The sequence below is a fragment of the Orycteropus afer genome, unplaced genomic scaffold (assembly GCF_000298275.1).
Source record: "Orycteropus afer afer isolate SDZICR_OR568_19922 unplaced genomic scaffold, OryAfe1.0 scaffold00437, whole genome shotgun sequence".
NCBI classification, from domain to species: domain Eukaryota; kingdom Metazoa; phylum Chordata; class Mammalia; order Tubulidentata; family Orycteropodidae; genus Orycteropus; species Orycteropus afer.
In genome coordinates this window covers 872,495-892,364 of record NW_006922024.1, presented here as the reverse complement: position 1 = coordinate 892,364, position 19,870 = coordinate 872,495, and the positions used below count along the sequence as shown (strand labels likewise).

General features: G+C 35.1%; 1 protein-coding gene across 1 annotated transcript in view; it reads left to right on the top strand.

The window, feature by feature from the left end:
- Window positions 1-19,870, top strand: part of NCAM2 (neural cell adhesion molecule 2) — a 434,855-nt gene that overhangs the window by 86,271 nt on the left and 328,714 nt on the right. Inside the window, exons 7-8 of the mRNA XM_007954167.1 lie at window positions 5,874-6,034; window positions 14,034-14,179. Of these exons, the coding sequence (XP_007952358.1) occupies window positions 5,874-6,034; window positions 14,034-14,179 (307 nt within the window). The remainder of the gene's footprint in view (window positions 1-5,873; window positions 6,035-14,033; window positions 14,180-19,870) is intronic.

The window sequence follows — 19,870 nt, the reverse complement described above, 5'->3', positions numbered from 1 at the left end:
AAATGGATGAAGATCAACCAGTTCTTTTTAGTACAATGACTCTGTGTATTCTTTCCATCTTCCTTTGATGTTTCCTGCATAATTCAATATTTTGTCCATAGAATCTTTTATTATTGCAACTCAAGGCTTAAATTTTTCCTCAGCTTGAGAAATGCCAAGTATGTTCTTCCCGTTTGGTTTTCTAACTCTTGGTCTTTGCACATTTCATTATAGTAATTGGTTTGTCTTCTTGAGCTGCTCTTTGAAATCTGCAGTTCAGCTCTTTTATCTTGCCATTTCTTTAGTTTGCTTTAGCCACTCTCTGCTCAAGGGCAAGTTTCAGAGTCTCTTCTGTCATCCATTTTGGTCTTCTCTTCCCTTCTCATCTTTTTAGTGACCTCTTGCTTTTTTCATGGATGATCTTCTTGGTATCATCCCACAGGTCTTCTGGTTTTCAGTCATTGGTATTCAATGCATCAGATCTATTCTTTAGATGGTATTGATTTCCTCACTTCTTTTTCAGCATTATTCTTGCTGGTGTAAAGGAATCCAGCTGATTTTTGGATGTTAATCTTGTATCCCGCAACAATGCTAATTCTTGGTTGAAAATTTTTCTCTTTCAGGGTTTTATATATACCCTCTCATTGCCTTCTCACTTGCATGGTTTCTGCTGAGAAACCAGAGCTTATTCTTACTTTTTGTCCTTTGTAAGTAACTTTTTGTTTTCCTGTGTTGCTTTTAGGATTCTTTCTTTGTCTTTGATTTTGATGAATTTGATGATGATGTCTTGGTGATTTTCTTTTGAGGTCTATACTATTTGGTGTTCATTAGCCTTTTGACTGGATATTTTCTCATCTTTCATCATATCAGGGAAGTTCTCTTCCAACAATTTTGGACAATTTTCTCAATGGTTTTATTTTTCTCTTCCTTTTCTGGAATTCCAATGACATGTAGGTTATTCATTTTGATTGTTTCTCACATGAACCTTAGGCTTTCTACATTTTTTTAATCTTTTTTTTGTTTGATCCCTCTCCAAAGAAGTATTCAGGTATTTGTCTTTAATCTCATTAATTCTGTCTTCCATTGCATCAATTCTACTCCTTTGTCCTTTCAATGTGTTATCTATTTCTGAAAATTTAGTGTTCATGTTCTTGATTTCTATATGTACATTTAGAATCATTTCTAATTTTTCACTTATTTTTTCATTTTGTCTTCTATTTTCTTCCAAAATTCTTCTAGGGTTTGTTTGTATTTTCCTTGATCTGCCTCTCAGTCCTTTGAAGATACCTAAATAAATTCTTTTGAATTGCTTATCAGAGAGTTCCAGTGCTGCTTCTTCTTCAGGGTTGTGTTCTGGGTCTGTATCCTGCTACCTTGTTTCTACAACTTTATCTTGGTTCTTTGTGTAGACTGTGATGGTCTTTTGTCTCCAAGACATCATGGTATTGGTGTATTTAGATCTCTGTTAACTGCAAAGAGCAGCAAAGGGCTTGTCAGGCTCTTCTTGGTAGTTATTTGTTGGCCCATTGGTGGAGAAGGAAGTGGTGGCTCTCACTCAGTAACTGAAGCTGCATGTAGTGTGGGTGTAGTTGTGTTGTATGAAGACTATTTATGTCTTCCACTCAGTTAGACAAAAGTAACAATTGAATAGCCATCAAAAAAGTAAAAGCAAATAGAGTAAAAGAACACCATGTAATCACACAGAAACAGTAACCAACAAAGGGAAAAAGAAGAAAAAATTAAAACAATGCAATATCTGGGGAGAGGGCACTAAGAGAATAAAAGGTAGAGAAAGAGAATAATGAAGGAATAAGATGGGAAAAACAAGGTATGAGGTTAACCAAAAGGAAGAAAAACAGATTGTAACCAGAAATAGGGGGAAAAAAAAAAAAAAAAAAACACTCACAACTAGAACCTAGGAAGGGAAGAATAAAGAATAATAGTAAAAAGGAAAAAAGTAATAACAGTGATAGTAGTTTTAAAAACATACAAAAACAAACAAACTAAAAAAAAAGAAAAAAATTATCGGGGCAGGGCAGGGCACCCAGGCTCTGTCTGAGCACACAGACTGGTATGGAATTCTTGCCAGTCTAGAAGGTGGGTGGGAGTGGGGGATGGCTGCACCTCCCTTCACCACGATGGTGTGGGATATAAGAGTAACAAGGGGAATGTAGTGCATTTCCAGTAATCCACATCCAGAATGTCCTTGAGATTCCCAGCAAGTGGAGCCAGTTCTTAAGTCCCTGGAATCTGGAAGAATGCTGTCACTTTAAATATCCAAAATAGTCAAACTACTTGTAAACATTCCAAATAGCTGTGATCTCTGGACAGGCAAAAGCCCACAGCTCAGCCCACCTTCCTCTTTGCTGCTTCCTCTTTTATTCTCCAGCCACAAGAGGCGTCCTCCATGCAGTTCCTGGTTAGCAGAGCTAATTTTTATGTTCACTCTTAGGTCCTACCACCCCTCTGCAATATCCAAGCTGTCTGTGCCCTCAGGATCACTGCCAGACCACAGCTCCATATGTTTCCTTTTCTGGTATTTTCATGCAAATTCTTCTGCTAGTTGGCATTTAGTCCACTTCTATATCTTTCCCTTCAAAACTCAGGGGTCCAGGAATATCTTCTGTATCTGTGTTAATTGGTTCCCCTTTTCTTTGTTGAAGAGGGTCTGTGCAGTCTTTCTACCTATTCTGCCATCTTACCAGAATTCTTTCATTGGTCAGTTTTTTTCAGAAGTAGATGGCCTGTTCTCTTTCCTAGTCTGTCTTAGTCTGGAAGCTCCACTGAAAGCACTCCACCATGGGTGTCCCTGCAGGTATCTGAAATATCAGTGGGTACCTTCCAGCCTCACAGCAACATGCCAGCCACCACAGTACAGCAAATTTACAGACAAGTAGTAGATTAAACTATTAAAAAAAATAAAAATAAATACTCACTGCCATCAAGTCAGTTCTAGCTCATATCGACCCCCATTGGGTTTCCAACTCTGTAAATCTGTACAGAAGTAGATTGCCCATATTCTTTCCATGCAGCAGCTGGTGGGTTTGAATCACTGACTTTATGATTAGCAGCCAAATACCTTATCCACTATGCTACCAGAGTTTCAGATTAAACTATAGGGAATTATTGTTATTATAAACATTCACTTTCCAGTTACCTACTCTTCCTTGTGGGAGCTCTGGTGGTGTAGTGCCTAAGATATTTGACTACTAATCAGAAGACTGGCAGTTCAAAACCACCAGCCGCTCCTTAGAAAGAAGATTGGGCAATCTACATCTCTAGAGATACCACCTTGGAAACCCAAGAAGGGGTCACTATGAGTTGAATCAACTCTATGGCAGTGAGTTGCTTTTTTTTTTTTTTTTTTACTCTGCTTTTGAGTTTTCTGTCACCTCATAATATATTTGAATAAGTGATGAGAAACTGGGGTAATTTATGATATAGAAACATACAAAGTTTAAGAATTATATTAAGTACATGACAGTCTTGTTAGGAAGCAAAACCAGAATTCACTGGCAATATTTTCAGGATATCAGAGAAGTGTTCTATTCAGTCTGGGAAAGAATTTTATAATACCTTTAGAGATCACTGTATTATATATATTTTAAATTTATTTATTTTAAATTAGCTTGTAGGGACAATTAAATAAAGTCCTCTTCTTCCCCACCCCACCCTTTACAGATCTTTAAGTTTTTACATTAAAAAAATTTAGAAGAAAGAAAGAAACACAACCACTACCATCTAGTCAATTGTGACTCATGCCAATCCTATTAGACAGAGTAGAACTGCCCTATAGGGTTTCCAAGTGTGTAATGTTTATGGAAGCAGACTGCCACATCCCATAGAGTCACTGGTGGATTCAAACCTATGGCATTTCAGTTATCACTTGATAACTTCCTTAACCACCTTGCCACCAGGGCTCCTCCACTTTGTACATTAATGGATATTAGAATCAATTAAATTTTTCAAACCATTATTGGAAAAACATAGGAGGCAAAGAAGAAAGAAGAGGACAGAAATAAAATAGAAGAGAATATATAGTATAAGATTTCATACACAATAAGGATAATTTAGAAATTATATGATATTTGAGTATATTTAAAGTATTTCTTGGTATAAATTACAATGAGAAAAGTTTCAAAGCATTGTTTTAGAGAACTACAAATACTAATGTTTGAGCAGAATTAAGCCTATTACAATTCAAAGAGAACTCCAACATTATTGAAAATAATATGAGAGGGAACTCCTGCCACTCATCTGTCCGTTTGTCTTACTGTTTTGTTCTGCATGTTGGTATTTGCTGGAAGCTATACCACCAGTATTTCACATACCAGCAAGTTTACTCATGGTGGACAGTTTTCAGTGGAGCTTCTGTAAAAAGAGGAGAAAGAAAGGACTGGACATCTACTTCTAAAAAATAGCTAATGAATATATTATGGATATCAAAAGAATGTTGTATGAGATAACGTTGGAAGATGTGTCCCCTAGGTTAGAAGGCACTCAAAATACATAGTGACCACAAAAATAGACACAAATATACCAAGTGTTATGGATTGAAATATGTCCCCAGAAAATATGTATTTGCATGCATACCTCTAGACCTGTGATGGAGCCCTCATGGTGCAGTGGTAAAGTGCTTGGCTGCTAAGCAAAAGATTGGCCATTCAAACTCAACAGGCACTATGCAGGAGAAAGATGTGGCGTTTGTTTCTATAAAGATTTATAGCTTTGAAAACCCTATGGGGCTGTTTTTTGCTGTCCTATGGCATTACTGAGAGTGAGAATAAACCTTACAGCAATAGGTTATGATTATAGGTATGATTATAATCCCATTTGAGAGTGAGATAATTGTCTGTGCTACAGTAATGACACAAAATTAGTATAGGGTGTATTTTGACTCAATCTCTTTTAAGATATAAAAGATATTAAACAAGTAAACAGAGAAGAGATGGAATAAGACAGATACCAAGGCACATGGAGATCGCAAAGGAGCCAAGAATCAAAAGCTGAAGAGACAAGGGCCTTTCCCTAGAACTAACTGAGAGAGAAAGCCTTCTCCTAGAGTTGGCACCCTGAATTCAGACTTCTGTCCTCTACGCTGTGAGAAAATAAATTTGTTTGTTAAAGTCATCCACTTGTGATATTTCTTTTAAAATAGCAAAATATAACTAAGCCATTGATAATTTTGAAGATGACACAGGATTGTGCAATGTTTCCTTCTTTTATACCTGGTTTTGCCATGAGTCAGAACCAACTTGACTGTAACTAGCAACAAGAGGGAAATTACAAAAGTAAAATGATTCCTTCTAATCATTATCAAATCAAATCATCATATTTGGCATGATTTATGTAATTAACTCTATATTCACTCAATTATAACATCTTGTACTTTTATTAATAATACTTACATGTACTTTAAGTTGATTTTTTATTTGCATTTTTTTAAATGTTTTTTTGGAGGATGTTTCCATCAATATTCCTTAAGCAATGTTCTCAGAACCTTGTAACTAAATATAAGTATGTGTTGACTCAGCAATATTTAAAATGTATATGCCATTAAAATTAGCAGAGGAAGTTATTTCTTTCAACAGAGTAAAAGTTGAACCAGTGTATTGTTTTGTTTTGTTTTTGCCTGGTTAATGCTCATATTTCTACATAGCTCATATATTATTCTTATCTCTAAAATCGGGCCAACTTTCAAGTATAATTTTAATATTGCTCCACTAAGGTTTCCCTGAGCTATTAAAAATATACCTTTGATAGAAATATAACCTTGTCCATAAGTGACAGTGGATATGAAATGATTGATGCCTGTAGATTGGAAAGTTGAGTATTATTATCATCTCAATTATGAAAGCAGATTTATAAAGATCAAACTCTCTTTTCTTCCTTAGGAATGGTAAGGTCATTGAAGAAAATGAAAAGTACTTTTTGAAAGGAAGCAGTACAGAACTTACTATCAGGAACATAATTAACAGTGACGGGGGCCCTTATGTCTGCAGGGCCACCAATAAGGCAGGAGAAGATGAAAAACATGCATTCCTCCAAGTTTTTGGTAAGTATTATAGCACAGTGGTTACTATCTAGTTATCTAGAGGGAAATCTGAGTTAAATCCTACTCTACAACTGGTATAAGCTGTTTGATTTTCCACAATTAAACTTTCTCATCTCTAAAATATATTTTAAAATAGAATTTACCTTATATTTTACAGATGATATGAATATGCACATATAAAGCCTTTTAAGATATTGGCTGACATATATCACAGGCTGGAAGAAAGTTCTTTTAAATTACACATATAACATTGTCATATTTTTTCAATATGAAGCTTGATCCTCATAAATATTTTAATTACAAATGTAGGGATCAATTTGACTTTCCATATACTCCAGGCATTCATTTATAATTAGGAAATAATTGATCTGTAAGTGTAATTAAATCATTATTTGTCATTTATTAAAAGGAAACATAATATATCATCCATATTTACCAAAAGCTATAATTGTCTTCTTTGAGAAAATTACAAAAAATACAGAATTAAAAAAAAGAAATTGTAATAATTGATTCAGCTTCCACTGTGTTTGCATTAAATGACAATGGTTGGTCATTATAATATTCTCTTTAGTAAGTATGGTGCTAAAGATCATATTTACTAAAACCATTTAATATGTTGTCTCTATTTGAAAAAAATGTTATTATGAAAATAGATGCACAACAAAGAGGAAGAAAAGAAATGAGGACTCTGTAGGAGTAAAGAAGACCAATAGTTATTTTTCATGGTGGAAGAGTCCCACTTACACAGACCACAAAAGGAATGACAATGCCTGTATGGGCTCACTCTCTGACCATTGATTCTATAGTCACTGAATTGAAAACAGTTTTTGAATGAGAAAGTTTCATAAAACTTATATTCCAGCAGAGTAGGACAGAAAAGAAATGGCTATACCAAATATTTAAAAAATAGAAGTAAATGAAATTTAGACAATAAAACCTTCTAAGGAAGAAGTGGAACTGAATAAATCCCAGGTAGGGTTGCATAAAGGGAGAGACTCTTTTGGATAGCATGGAAATGAAAAGTTACTCAGAAGGGTGATGTTCAGATGATGTTTAAACAGAAATCAATGAGGGGAACTCAGAATGTAAAGCACCTGGAGAAGCTTGTTTCACATGAGGAGAAAGAGTAATTATAATTAAAAGAAGTATAGAAATCCCCTATTTTCATCAGTATTCCCAACTTAAAATATTTTTCTCTTATAATGTTACAACACTACATCAATATAACTCAACATAAAAAATAAATTAAATAATTAGAAATTAAATAATTAGAGTCAGCCACAGGGACCCAGGTAAGGGTGGTACGAGAGGTTTCCAACAGGCAAGCAAACTTGTCTGTCGGTTTGTCCTAAAGTGGTGACGTGTTGATGTGAGTTTTCAGGCTGAGCCACTGGTGTTTCTAACCTAGCAGGATGCACATGGTGCACAGGTATCAGCCCAACTTACAGACTAAGACAGACTAGGAAGAAGGAGGAGGCCATCCACTTCTCAAAGAATTGGCCAGAGAAAACCTTATGAATAGCAAAGAAACACAGTTTGATACATTACCATGCAACTTTATAAATAGTGTGGTTAGGGTGGAGGGCTCTCAAAATAGGACTGGGAAAATGGCTGCATCATCTGAGTAAACCCAGCCTTACTCCTATGGATAAGGTAAAGCTTTCAATATCTCCATTTGCTGATGGGGCACAACTCAAATTGAAGAGAAACAGCTGCAGACATCCATTAATCATTGGAACATGGAATGTATGAAGCATGAATCTAGGAAAATTGGAAATTGTTAAAAATGAAATGGAACACATAAAGATTGATATCCTCAGCATTAGTGAACTGAAATGGACTGGTTTTGGCCATTTTGAATCAGACAACCATGTGATCTACTATGCAGGGAATGAGAGTTTGAAGAGGAATGACATGGCATCATTCATCATCACAAAGCATGTTTCAAGATCTGTACTGAAGTACAATGCTGTCAGTGATAGGATAATATACACACACCTACAAGGAAGACCTGCTAATACGACTATTATTCAAATTTATGCACCAATCACCAAAGCCAAAGATGAGGATATTGAAGACTTTTATCAACTTTTGGAGTCTGAAATTGACTGAACATGCAATCAGTATGTGTTAATAATCACTGGTGACTGGACTGCAAAAGTGGGAAACAAAAAAATATCACCAGTAGTTGGAAAATTTGGCCTTGGCGACAGAAATAATGTTGAAACTCGCATGGTAGAATTTTGCAAGAACAACGACTTGTTCATTGCAAACACCTTTTTTCAACAACACAACGGCAGCTCTACACGTGGACTTCACCAGATAGAACACACAGGAATCAGATTGACTACATCTGTGGTAAGAGGCGATGGAAAAGCTCAATCTCTTCAGCCAAAACCAGTCCAGGAGCTGACTGTGAAACATACCATCAACTGCTCATGTGCAAGTTCAACTTGAAGTTGAAGAAAATTAAAATAAGTCCAAGAGAGCCAAAATATGATCTAGAATATATCCCTCCTGAATTTAGAGACCATCTAAAGAATAGATTTGGTGCATTGAACACCAACGACCAAAAACCAGAAGAATTGTGGGAGGATATTAAGAACATTATCCATGAAGAAAGCAAGAGATCACTAAAAAGACGAGAAAGGAAGAACAGACCAAAATGGATGACAGAAGAGACTCTGAAACTTGCCTTTGAGTGGAGAGTAGCCAAAGCAAATGGAAGAAATGACAAGATAAAAAAGCTGAACAGAAGATATCAAAGAGCAGCTCAAGCAGACAAAACCAGTTACTAAAATGAAATGTGCAAAGATCTGAAGTTTGAAAACCAAAAGGGAAGAATGCACTCAACATTTCTCAAGCTGAAAGAATTGAAGAAAAAGTTAAGCTTTGAGTTGCAATATTGAGAGATTCTATGGGCAAAATATTGAATGATGCAGGAAACATCAAGAGAAGATGGAAGGAATACACATAATAACTGTACCAAAAGGAACTGGTTGATCTTCATCCATTTCAGGAAGTAGCATATGATCTAGAACCAATGGTACTGAAGGAGAAAATGAAAGCTGCAATGAAAGAACTGGCGAAGAAGGTGGCTCTGGGAATTGATGGAATACTCATTAAAATATTTCAATAAATGGATGCTCCATTGGAGACACTCACTCAGTTATGCCAAGAGATCTGGAAGAGAGCTACCTGGCCAACTGACTGGAAGAGATGCATATTTGGATTCCAAAGAAAGGTCATCCCACAGATTGTGGAAATTGTAGAACAATATCATTAATATTGCATGCAAGTAAGATCTTACTGAAGATAATTCAAAAACATATGCAGCAGTATATTGACAGAGAACTTCCAGAGGTGCAAGCTGGATTCAGAAGAGGACATGGAACAAGGGATATCATAGCTGTTGTCAGATGGATTTTGGCTCAAGGCAAAGAATACCAGAAAGATGTTTACTTGTGTTTTAAAGACTATGCAAAGGCATTTGATTGTGCGGATCATGACAAATTATGGATAACATTGAGAAGAATGGGAATTTCCGAACACTTGATTGTACTCACGAGGAACCTGTACCTTGACCAGAAGACTGTCATTCAAACACAACAAGGGGATACTACATGGTTTAAAATCAAGAAGGGAGTGTGTCAGGGTTGTATCCTTTCTCCACACTTATTCAATCTATATGCTGAGCAAATAATCCAAGAAGGTGGACTATATGAAGAAAAACATGGCATCAGGATTGGAGGAAGAATCATTAACAACCCGAGATATGCAGACGGTAACAACTTTGCTTGCTGAAATTGAGGATGACTTGAGACACTTACTGATGAAGGTTGAAGAATACAATCTGCAGTATGGATTATGTCTCAATATAAAGAAAACAAAAATCCTCACATTTGGACCAATGAGCAGCATCATAATAAACGGAATGAAGATTGAGGTTGTCAAAGAATTCACGTTGCTTGGTTCTACAATCAATGCCAATGGGAGCAGCAGTCAGGACATTAGAGGACATGTAACATTTGGAAAGTCAACCACCAAGGAACTGTTTCAAGAGCTGAGGAGCAAGGATGTCTCCTTGAGGACTAAGGTGCACCTGACACAAGCTGTGATATTTCCAATCACCTCGTATGCATGTGAGAGCTGGACAATGAATAAGAAAGACTGAAGAAGAGTTGATGCTTTTGAGTTTTGGTGCTGGCGAAGAATGCTGAAAGTACCATGGAATGTTAAAAGAACTAACAGATCTGTCCTGGAGGAAGTGCACCCGAAATGCTCCATGGAAGTGAGAATGGCCAGACTTCGTCTCACCTATTTTGGTCATATTGTCAGAAGAAACCATTCCTTGGAGAAGGATGTCATGCTTGGTAGGGTGGAGGGTTGACAAAAGAGAAGAGGCCTTCAACGATATGGGTTGACACGGTGGCTGCAATGATAGGCTCAAGTATAGCAGGAATCATGGAGCTGGCCAGGATTGGGAAGTGTTGCATTCTGCTGTGCATGGGGTTGCTATGAGTCAGAAACAACTCAACAGTACCTAACAACAACAACAATTACCAACATTGATATATGAGGTAACTCCACATGACAGATTATCCCTATCGTTTATGTTGTAGTTGTTGTTGCAGTTATATGTGGTCGAGTCATTCGGGCCTGACTTAATAGTTGTGTAGTTTACATGATTGTAATTGAGTTTCTAATTCTTCAAAATCTGATACATTTTCTAAGATATTTCATCTGGTAGCTATCTGTCTTGATTTCAGTGTTAAAAAGTTAGAAAGGTATTTTTTAATTAAATATTGGGTTTGTGATGTTGTAGCCTAGTAGTACAGCAGTTAAAGCATTTGATTGTTAACTGAAAGGTCTACAGCTCAAATTTAGTAGCCATTCTAAGCAAAAGATGTGGCAGTCTACTTCTGTAAAGATTCACAACCTAACAAACCCTATGGGCAGTTCTACTTTCTCCTATAGAATTGCTTTGAGTTGAAATTGACTCAGTAACAATGGATTTAATTTTTGTTTTGTGCTGTTGAGCACAGGTTTGATTTTTCAAAAAATGATGGAAATTAATTTAAAATCTGGCGGCATAGTGCCTAAGGCATTTGACTGCTAACCAGAAGGCTGGCGGTTCCAACCCACCAGCCACTCCTCAGAATCTACTTCCGTAGTGATACCACCTCAGAAACCCAAGGAGGGGTCATTATGAGCCGGATCCAACTCAACGGCAGTAAGTTTTTAGTTAGACTCTAATCCTTATTATAATACATGAATAAGGAATTAAAAGAAAAAAAAATCATGCCACCATAAGTTAATAATGGCCTTATAAGCCAGAACACAATATATTTATTCTAGATGTATTCCATATAATTAGCTTTCTCTTTGTGGCATGCCATGTACCAGGCATTATTAGGTGCTGGAAAACAAAAATGAAGTCATATATCCTACCCTCAATAAACTCATTGAAATACTATTTTAATTACTTTATTTTTATTATCTTATTTGTGTTGTCTTATTTATTTTTAGGATGGCAGGGAGAAAGAGAGCAGAGAGAGAAATAACTCATAGCATTTCAATTAGAAAATTATAATGCATAAAATATATGTTGCATGTCTCTATTAATTATTTATTTCCTTTTGTCAAATAATAATGAAGAAATTTGTGTTGTTTTTAACACAAAATCATGTTTATATTATATAGTGGACAATGAATGAGCAGTGAATTTTTAATTATTCTACATATTCTTAATTATTCTCTATATTACATATTAATAACAGTATATATTTATATACTTATATAACTCAGTGCCATCAGGTCAGTTCTGACTCATAGCAGCCCTATAGGATAGAGTAAAACTCCTCCAGATGATTTCCAAGACTAAATCTTTACTGAAGCATACAGCCTCATCTTTCTTCCATAAAGTGGCTGGTAGATTTGTACTGCAGGCCTTTGGGATAGCAGCTGAATCCTTTAGCCACTGCACCACCAGAGCTCCTTATATACTTAACGTATATGAGACAAACAAACTAAAACCCACTGCCATCAAGTCAATTCTGACTCATAGAAATCCTCATAGAGTTCCCAAGGCTGTAAATCTTTATGGAGGTAGATTGCCTTATCTTCCTCCCAGGAAGCAACTCTTCAGTTTGAACCACCAACCATCTGGTTAGCAGCCAAATACCTTACGCACTGCATAACCAGAACTCCCATATATGTATTAAATAAGTAAATAAATAAATATATACCAACAGTACATATATAAAAACGTTGTTGTTGTTATGTGCTGTAAAGTCGACCCCGACTCATAGCGACCCCTCCTTGGGTTTCCGAGTCCGTATCACTACAGAAGTAGGATTGCCCAACCTTCCTTCTGAGGAGTGGCTGGTGGATTTGAACAACCAGCTTTCTGGTTAGCAGTCAAGTGCCTTAAGCACTATGCTACCAGAGCTCCTTATATAAAAATATATGTAATAAATGTTTTTATGCATCAAATATATGTCTTACATATAATAATTATATATTATATATTACATGTATGTATTACATACATATGTATGTATGTGCATTAAAAATAGATATGTGTAAATTTTATAAGGAATGAGTATATATACACTCACTCACACACACACACACACACACACATATATGTAGATTGTGATGTATAGCTACCCCCACTGGGTTTCCAAGGCTGTAAGCACACTGCTTCATCTTTCTTTCATGGAGTGGCTAGTGGATCCAAACCACTGACCCTTTGGTTAGCAGCCAAGTTCCTCAACCACTATACCACCAGAGCTCCTTCAATTATATATGCATTAAATATATATGTATGTATTAGGCATATAAACATTAAAGCTATATAACACTACTGTAGAGTTAATTCAATTCAATTCCAACTCGTAGCAACCCTTTCTTGCATTTCTGAGGCAGTATCTCTACAGAAGTAGGTTGCTCAGTCTTCCTTCTGAGATTAAACATATATAGTATATATTAAATATATATGTATTATATGTATATGTGTGTGTATAAGTATATGCATTTTATATGTATGTATTAAATATATGCATATGTTACATATATGGGTATGTATTAAATATGTACATATATATATATATATATTTGTATTTGTATATTATGAAATTGATCATGATCAATTTCATTTAAAGATTAAGACATTTAACTGTTACCAGTACTATAATAACAAATGCTTTTCTTTTTACCCTATTATGTCCAAATAAATATTTAAGAAAATCAAAGATTACAGAATTTAAAGTAATTAAAATGTTATGTCCTTAAGTCATTTTGTGAATGGACATAATTTTTTATATTCAGATAATTTAAATTATTAATTATGTTTTCATTTTTATAGAAATAATAATTATAAGGAACAAAGTAGTTATCACATATAGTAAGTTAAAATCAATCAACTAGAATAATATCTGTAAAAAATATATATATATATGAATATATAACTTATAAACATTTTTAGGTTACCCATAATTCTATTAGTTAAATATTCCCAATTCACTCATAATTTTCCCTCATTGTGAAATTGTTTTTAAAGCTTACTGGGTTTTCATTAAATTAGTGGATACAACAAATACATATATGTAAACATATATAATTCACATATATATATATATATATATATATATATAGCATGTAAGCATGTATGTATGTATTTTAATTTTGTTACTTTAAGAGAGAAAAATAATATGAGTGTAAATTGGCAGAATTTTGGAAAAAATTATGATTTGATATTATTTTCATAATAACAATGATAATAATAATAAGTGAGCATTATTTCCTAAAGTTTTTCTTCTGAGCTTCACAAGTTTCACAACATGCCTATTAATGGAAAAATGTGTCACTGTACTACCTATAAAAATAATAATTTCATAATATATTAAGTGGACTTTGAATGCCTACTGTGGCTTTTAAATCTGAATTGTAGCATTTTCCTCTAATACAGATTGAGTAATGTATATATTTTCTACAGTGCAGCCTCACATAATACAGCTTAAAAATGAGACTACATATGAAAATGGTCAAGTCACACTCATTTGTGAAGCAGAAGGGGAGCCTATTCCAGAAATCACTTGGAAAAGAGCCATGGATGGCATCACGTTTTCTGAAGGAGATAAGGTAGGAGCATCTAAGTATAGAGTGGTTTTCTATATCATTTACTGCTCATTGTTTTAAATATTATTTCATTTCACATAGTACTCCAACGTACTAAGCAATTCATAGAACTGAAATAAATGGGATAATTTCAAAAAATTAAAAACTGATTCTACCACAGGGTCAGCTAAAAATATCTTCAGAGGAGGTAAAAATCAAGGAGTAATATTTACAGTTGTTTTAGTCACAATATTTGCATTTTAATATTATTAACTTTGCTTGCATGGAATTTTGATATGCATTGTATCTATAAAAATCTATTGCAATCTTTAACCTTATTGCTGTGTAATTGAAACATGATTTAGAGTCTAATAAAGAGAAATAAATACAAATACAATAAAATACAGCATTTTAGCAAATGTCACTCCTGTGTAAGCTGATGAAATTTCACCACAATGCATCCAAGTTATTTAGAAATTAATTAAACATTACCATATGCTTCACAACACACCATGGATTTTCATTATTGCTAAAACAAAGTAGGCTGGGAACAGACTTCATAACTATTACTATATGGCGCTAAATATGCATAGACAAAAGTGAAATCAAGGGAAAAAGATAGTGAATTAATTACATACTGGAATTTTCATTTACATATGTAAAAATTGTAAGATAAAGTTTTTCCATGTTTTTCTCCACTTACTGTTAAAGAATAACAGCTTTTAAACATCTTCTTTAATTTAAATTTAGCTGCTACAAATTTAAAATGCATACACAGGTCAAAGAACCTTTGATTTACCAATATTGATATCTAAATATGTGAAGTGAATTTATTCAAAAATATACTTTATTCTACATTTCCTCATGTTATATTTTTAACATCATGTTAATCACATAAAAAATTCATCTCTCTGTAAATTTTATATTTATCCATTGAAAGAATGTGTTATCATATGTATCACTTATTCTTTTCTTTTCTTTTTTGGCACCATTTCTGACTTGTGGTGGCATTTGTAAGAACACATATCCTATCTATTTTGACAATAGTTGTTCCATTTTGTTATATGTATTAAAAAATGTCAATGACAGTTACAGTCTTCTAGTGATCCAGGGAAGTGTTTGCTTTATACTTTCATAAATCACACCTGTAATTAATATTCCACCGTTGCTGAATTTGAAAGGAATTCAATCGCAAAACTAAAAAAAAAAAAAAAAGAGAAACAATTAGTACCTTCAGGAGATTATTTTCATTTTTTAATTTCATATACTTCTTGAGATTAGATTACTCAAGAACAATTGCTTTCATGCCCTTAAGCCTTTATTATAAATACCTTAATATTTCTTCCTCTACACTGTGGAATTATTTTCCTGTTTACTATAAAATTCCTAAAAGTTCTCTTCTTCAGGACAGTTTTTACTTTCATTTAAATAGACATTCCCTTATGTGTGTTTCCAGAATGGGAAATTGATTACCTTCAGTTATTTTGTCAATGACAAGTTATCAAATAACCATTCCAAAACAAACCAACCCTCTGCTATCAAGTCGATTTTGATGCATAGTGACCCCCACTGAGTTTTTAAGGCTATAAATCTTTATGAAAGTAGATTGCCTGATCATCCTCCCATGGAGCAGCTTGTTTGTTTGAACCACTGACCCTCTGGTTAGCAGCCCTATGGCTTACACAAGAGGCCACCACAGCTCCTTAAATAGCCATTTGACTCTAGATATTTTATTCTAGGCTCTATACCCAGGCCAGCCTGAACCACATACAGAAATTATTTCAGGATTAGCTGTGAAAAATAATAATCTAGTTCTACTTTGCTAAACATCATTCCCTCTTAAAGAACACAACTTTTTTGTCTTTTTCTTACCTATTAAAAAATATATATATATATATATTTATTATTATTATTATTATTATTATTGTTATCAGGTGCTGTTGAGTTGGCTCCAACTGGTAGCAACCCTGTGTACAACAGGATGAAACACTGCCCAATCCTGTGCTAGCCTCACAATCCTTGCTGTACCTGAACCCATCTTTGCAGCCATTGTGTCAATCCATCTCCTTGAGGGCCTTCCCCTCTTTCACTGACCCTCCACTGTAGCAAGCATGATATCCTTCTCTAGGGAATGATACCTTTTGATAACATGACCAAAGATGGTGGAACGAAGTCTGACCATTCCCATTCTCATTCTAATGACCATATCAATGGTATTTCTTTGAAACAGATTTTTCATTCTTCTGACAGTGCATGGTATTTTCAGTATTTTTCACCAACACAACTGAAAAGCATCAACTCTTTGGTTTTTCTTATTCATTGTCTAGCTTTCACGTGAATATGAGGCAACTGAAAATACCATGGCTTGGATTAGGCACACCTTAGTCTTCAAAGACACATATTTTTTCTTCAGGACTTTAAAGAGATCTTTTGCAGCAGATTTTCCCACTGCAGTATGTTGTCTGATTTCTTGACTGCTGCTTCCATTGGTGTTGATTATGGAACCAAATAATGTGCAATCCTTGACAACTTCTATCCTTTCTCCATTTATTATGATGCTGTTTATTGGACCAGTTGTGAGGCTTTTTGTATTCTTTATGTTGAAGTATAATCAGTACTGAAGACTAAAGCCTTTAAACTTCATCAGTAAGTGCTTCAAGTCATCTTCACTTTCAGCAAGCAAGATGTGTTGTCTGCATGTCACAGGTTGTTAAAGAGTCTTCCTCCAATTGCAATGTCCCATTCTTCTTCATATAGTCCACCTTCTCAGATTATTTGCTCAGTATACAGATTAAATAAGTATGGTGAAAAGATACACCCTTGACATACTCGCTTCCTGATTTTAAACCATGCAGTATTCCATTGTTCTATTTGAACAACAGCCTCCTGATCTATGTACAGGTTCATTATGAGCATAATTAAGTGTTCTGGAATTCCCATTCTTCTCAATGTAATCCATAATTTATTAAGATCCACAAAATCAAATGCTTTGGCATAGTCAATAAAGCACAATTAAATATCTTTCTGGTGTTCTTTATTTCAGCCAAGATCTAGCTGACATAAGCAATGATATCCCTCATTCCACAACCTTTTCTGAATCCAGCTTGCATTTCTGGAAGTTCCCTATCAATATACTGCTACAACCATTTTTGAATTATCTTCACAAGATTTTACTTGTGTGTGATATTAATGATATTGTTCAGTAACTTCTACATTCTGTGAGATCACCTTTCTTTGGAAGGGGTACAAATTGGGATCTCTTCCAGGCAATTGGCCAGGTAGCTGTCTTCTAAATTTCTTGGCATAGATAAGTAAATGCCTCCAGAGTGGCATCTCTTTATTGAAACATTTCAGTAGATATTCTGTCAATTCTTAGAGCCTTATTTTTTGCCAATTCTTTCAGTGCATCTTGGACTTCTTCCTTCAGTACTATTGGTTCTTGATTATATGCCACTTCCTGAAATAGATGGACGTCAACCAATTCTTTTTGGTACAGTGACTCTGTGTATTCCTTATCAAAATTCTGTGTATTCAAAATACTGTGGATTCCTTATCCAAATACTTTTGATGTTTATTGCATCAGTCAATATTTTGCCCATGTTGTTGTTGTTGTTGTTTGCCGTCGAGTCGGCCCCGACTCATAGCGACTTAGGTTTCCGAGGCAGTATCACTACGGAAGTAGGATTGCCCAACCTTCCTTCCATAGAATCTTTCAATATTGAAATTTGAGGCTTGAATTTTTTCTTCAGTTCCTTGAGCTTGAGAAATGCCAAGTGTGTTCCTCTCTTTTGGTTTTCTAATTCCAGGTCTTTGCACATTTCATTATAATAATTGACACTGTCTTCTTGAGCTGCTCTATGAAATCTTCTGTTCAGCTCTTTTATCTTGTCATTTCTTCCATTTGCTTTAGCTATTCTCTGTACATGAGCAAGTTTCAGAGTCTCTTCTGACATCCATTTTGGTCTTTCCTTCCTTTCATGTCTTTTTTAATGATCTTTTTCTTTCTTCATGTATGATGTTCAATGTTGTTGTTGCTATGTGCCGTTGAGTCAGACTTGACTCATAGTGACCCCTCCTTGGGTTTCCGAGGCAGTATCACTATGGAAGTAGATTGCCCCATCTTCCTTCTGAGGAGTGGCTGGTGGTTTTGAACCACCAGCCTTCTGGTTAGCAGTCAAGTGCCTTAGCCACTATGCAATGTCACCCCCCAATTCATCTGGCTGGCAGTCCAGAAGAAAAAAAGAAACTCTCTGCCATTGAGTCAGTTCCTACTCATAGTGACCCCTCCTTGGGTGTCTGAGGCAGTAACTCTATGGAAGTAAATTACTCAGTCTTCCTTCCGAGGAGTGGCTGGTGGGTTTGAACCACCAGCCTTCTGGTTAGCAGTGAAATGGCTTAGGCACTATGACTCAATGAATCAAATCAATCCTTCAGATGGTCTCTGAATTCAGGTAATACATAATGAAGATCATATTTTTGCCCCCAGTACTTTTTAAATTGTCATCAGTTTCAACTTGAACTTGCATATGAGCCATTGGTGGTCTATTCCATAAGTAACTCCTGGCCTCTTTTTGGCTAAAAATATTGAGCTTCTCCATTGCATCTTTCCACAGATGTTGTCCATCTAATTCCTGTGTATTCCATCTGGTGAAGTTCATGTAGATAGCCACTGTTCATGTTGTTGAAAAAAAGTATTTAAAATGAATAAGTTGTTGGTCTTGCAAAATTCTATCATGTGGTGTCTAGGGTCATTGCTGTCACCAAGGCTGTATATTTCAACTACTGGTGATTCATCTTTGTTTCCAACTTTTACATTCCAAACTCCAATAATAATCAACACATCTTGATTGCATGTTTGGTCAATTTCAGACTGCAGACGTTGGTAAAAATCTTCAATTCCCTTATCTTTAGCTTTGGTGATTGATGGGTATATTTGAATAATAGCAGTATTAACTAGACTTCCTTGTAGGCATATGAATATTATCCTGTCACTAAGAGCATTTTTGAAACATTATTATGATGATGAATTTCACACCATTCCTCTTCAATTTGTCATTCCTGGTTAGCAGATCATATGTTTTTTTTAGTTAAAAGTGGCCAATACCAGTACATTTCAGCTCACTAACCAAAAAAAAAAAAAAAAAAACAAACTCACTGCTGTCAAGTGGAATCCGACTCATAGCAAACCCTCCTTGGGTTTCTGAGGCAGTATCATTGTGGAAGTAGATTGGCCAGTCTTCCTTTTGAGGAGTGGCTGGTGGGTTTGAACCACCAGCCTTCTGGTGAGCAGTCAGATGCTTTAGGCACTATACCACCAGAGCTCATTTTCTGCTCACTAATGCCTAGGATATCAATTTTTTTGCGTTCAATTTAATTTTTCAAAGTTTCCAATTTTCCTGGATTCATACTTCATATGTTCCATGTTCTGATTTTAATGGATGTTTGCAGCTGTTTCTTCCCATTTTGAACCATGCCACATCAGCAAAGGGAGATTCTGAAAACTCTACTCCATTCACATCATTAACCTCAACTCTACTTTGAGGAGGCAGCTCTTTCCCAGTCGTATTTTGAGTGACTTCCAACCTGAGGGGCTCATCTTCTGGTACTATATCAGACAATGTTTCAACATTATTCATAAAGTTTTCCAGTAATATATGAGACAGAAATTGTGTCAGTAGCAGCTGTGAAATGTAGCCATCTAGTTTCACTTTGCTA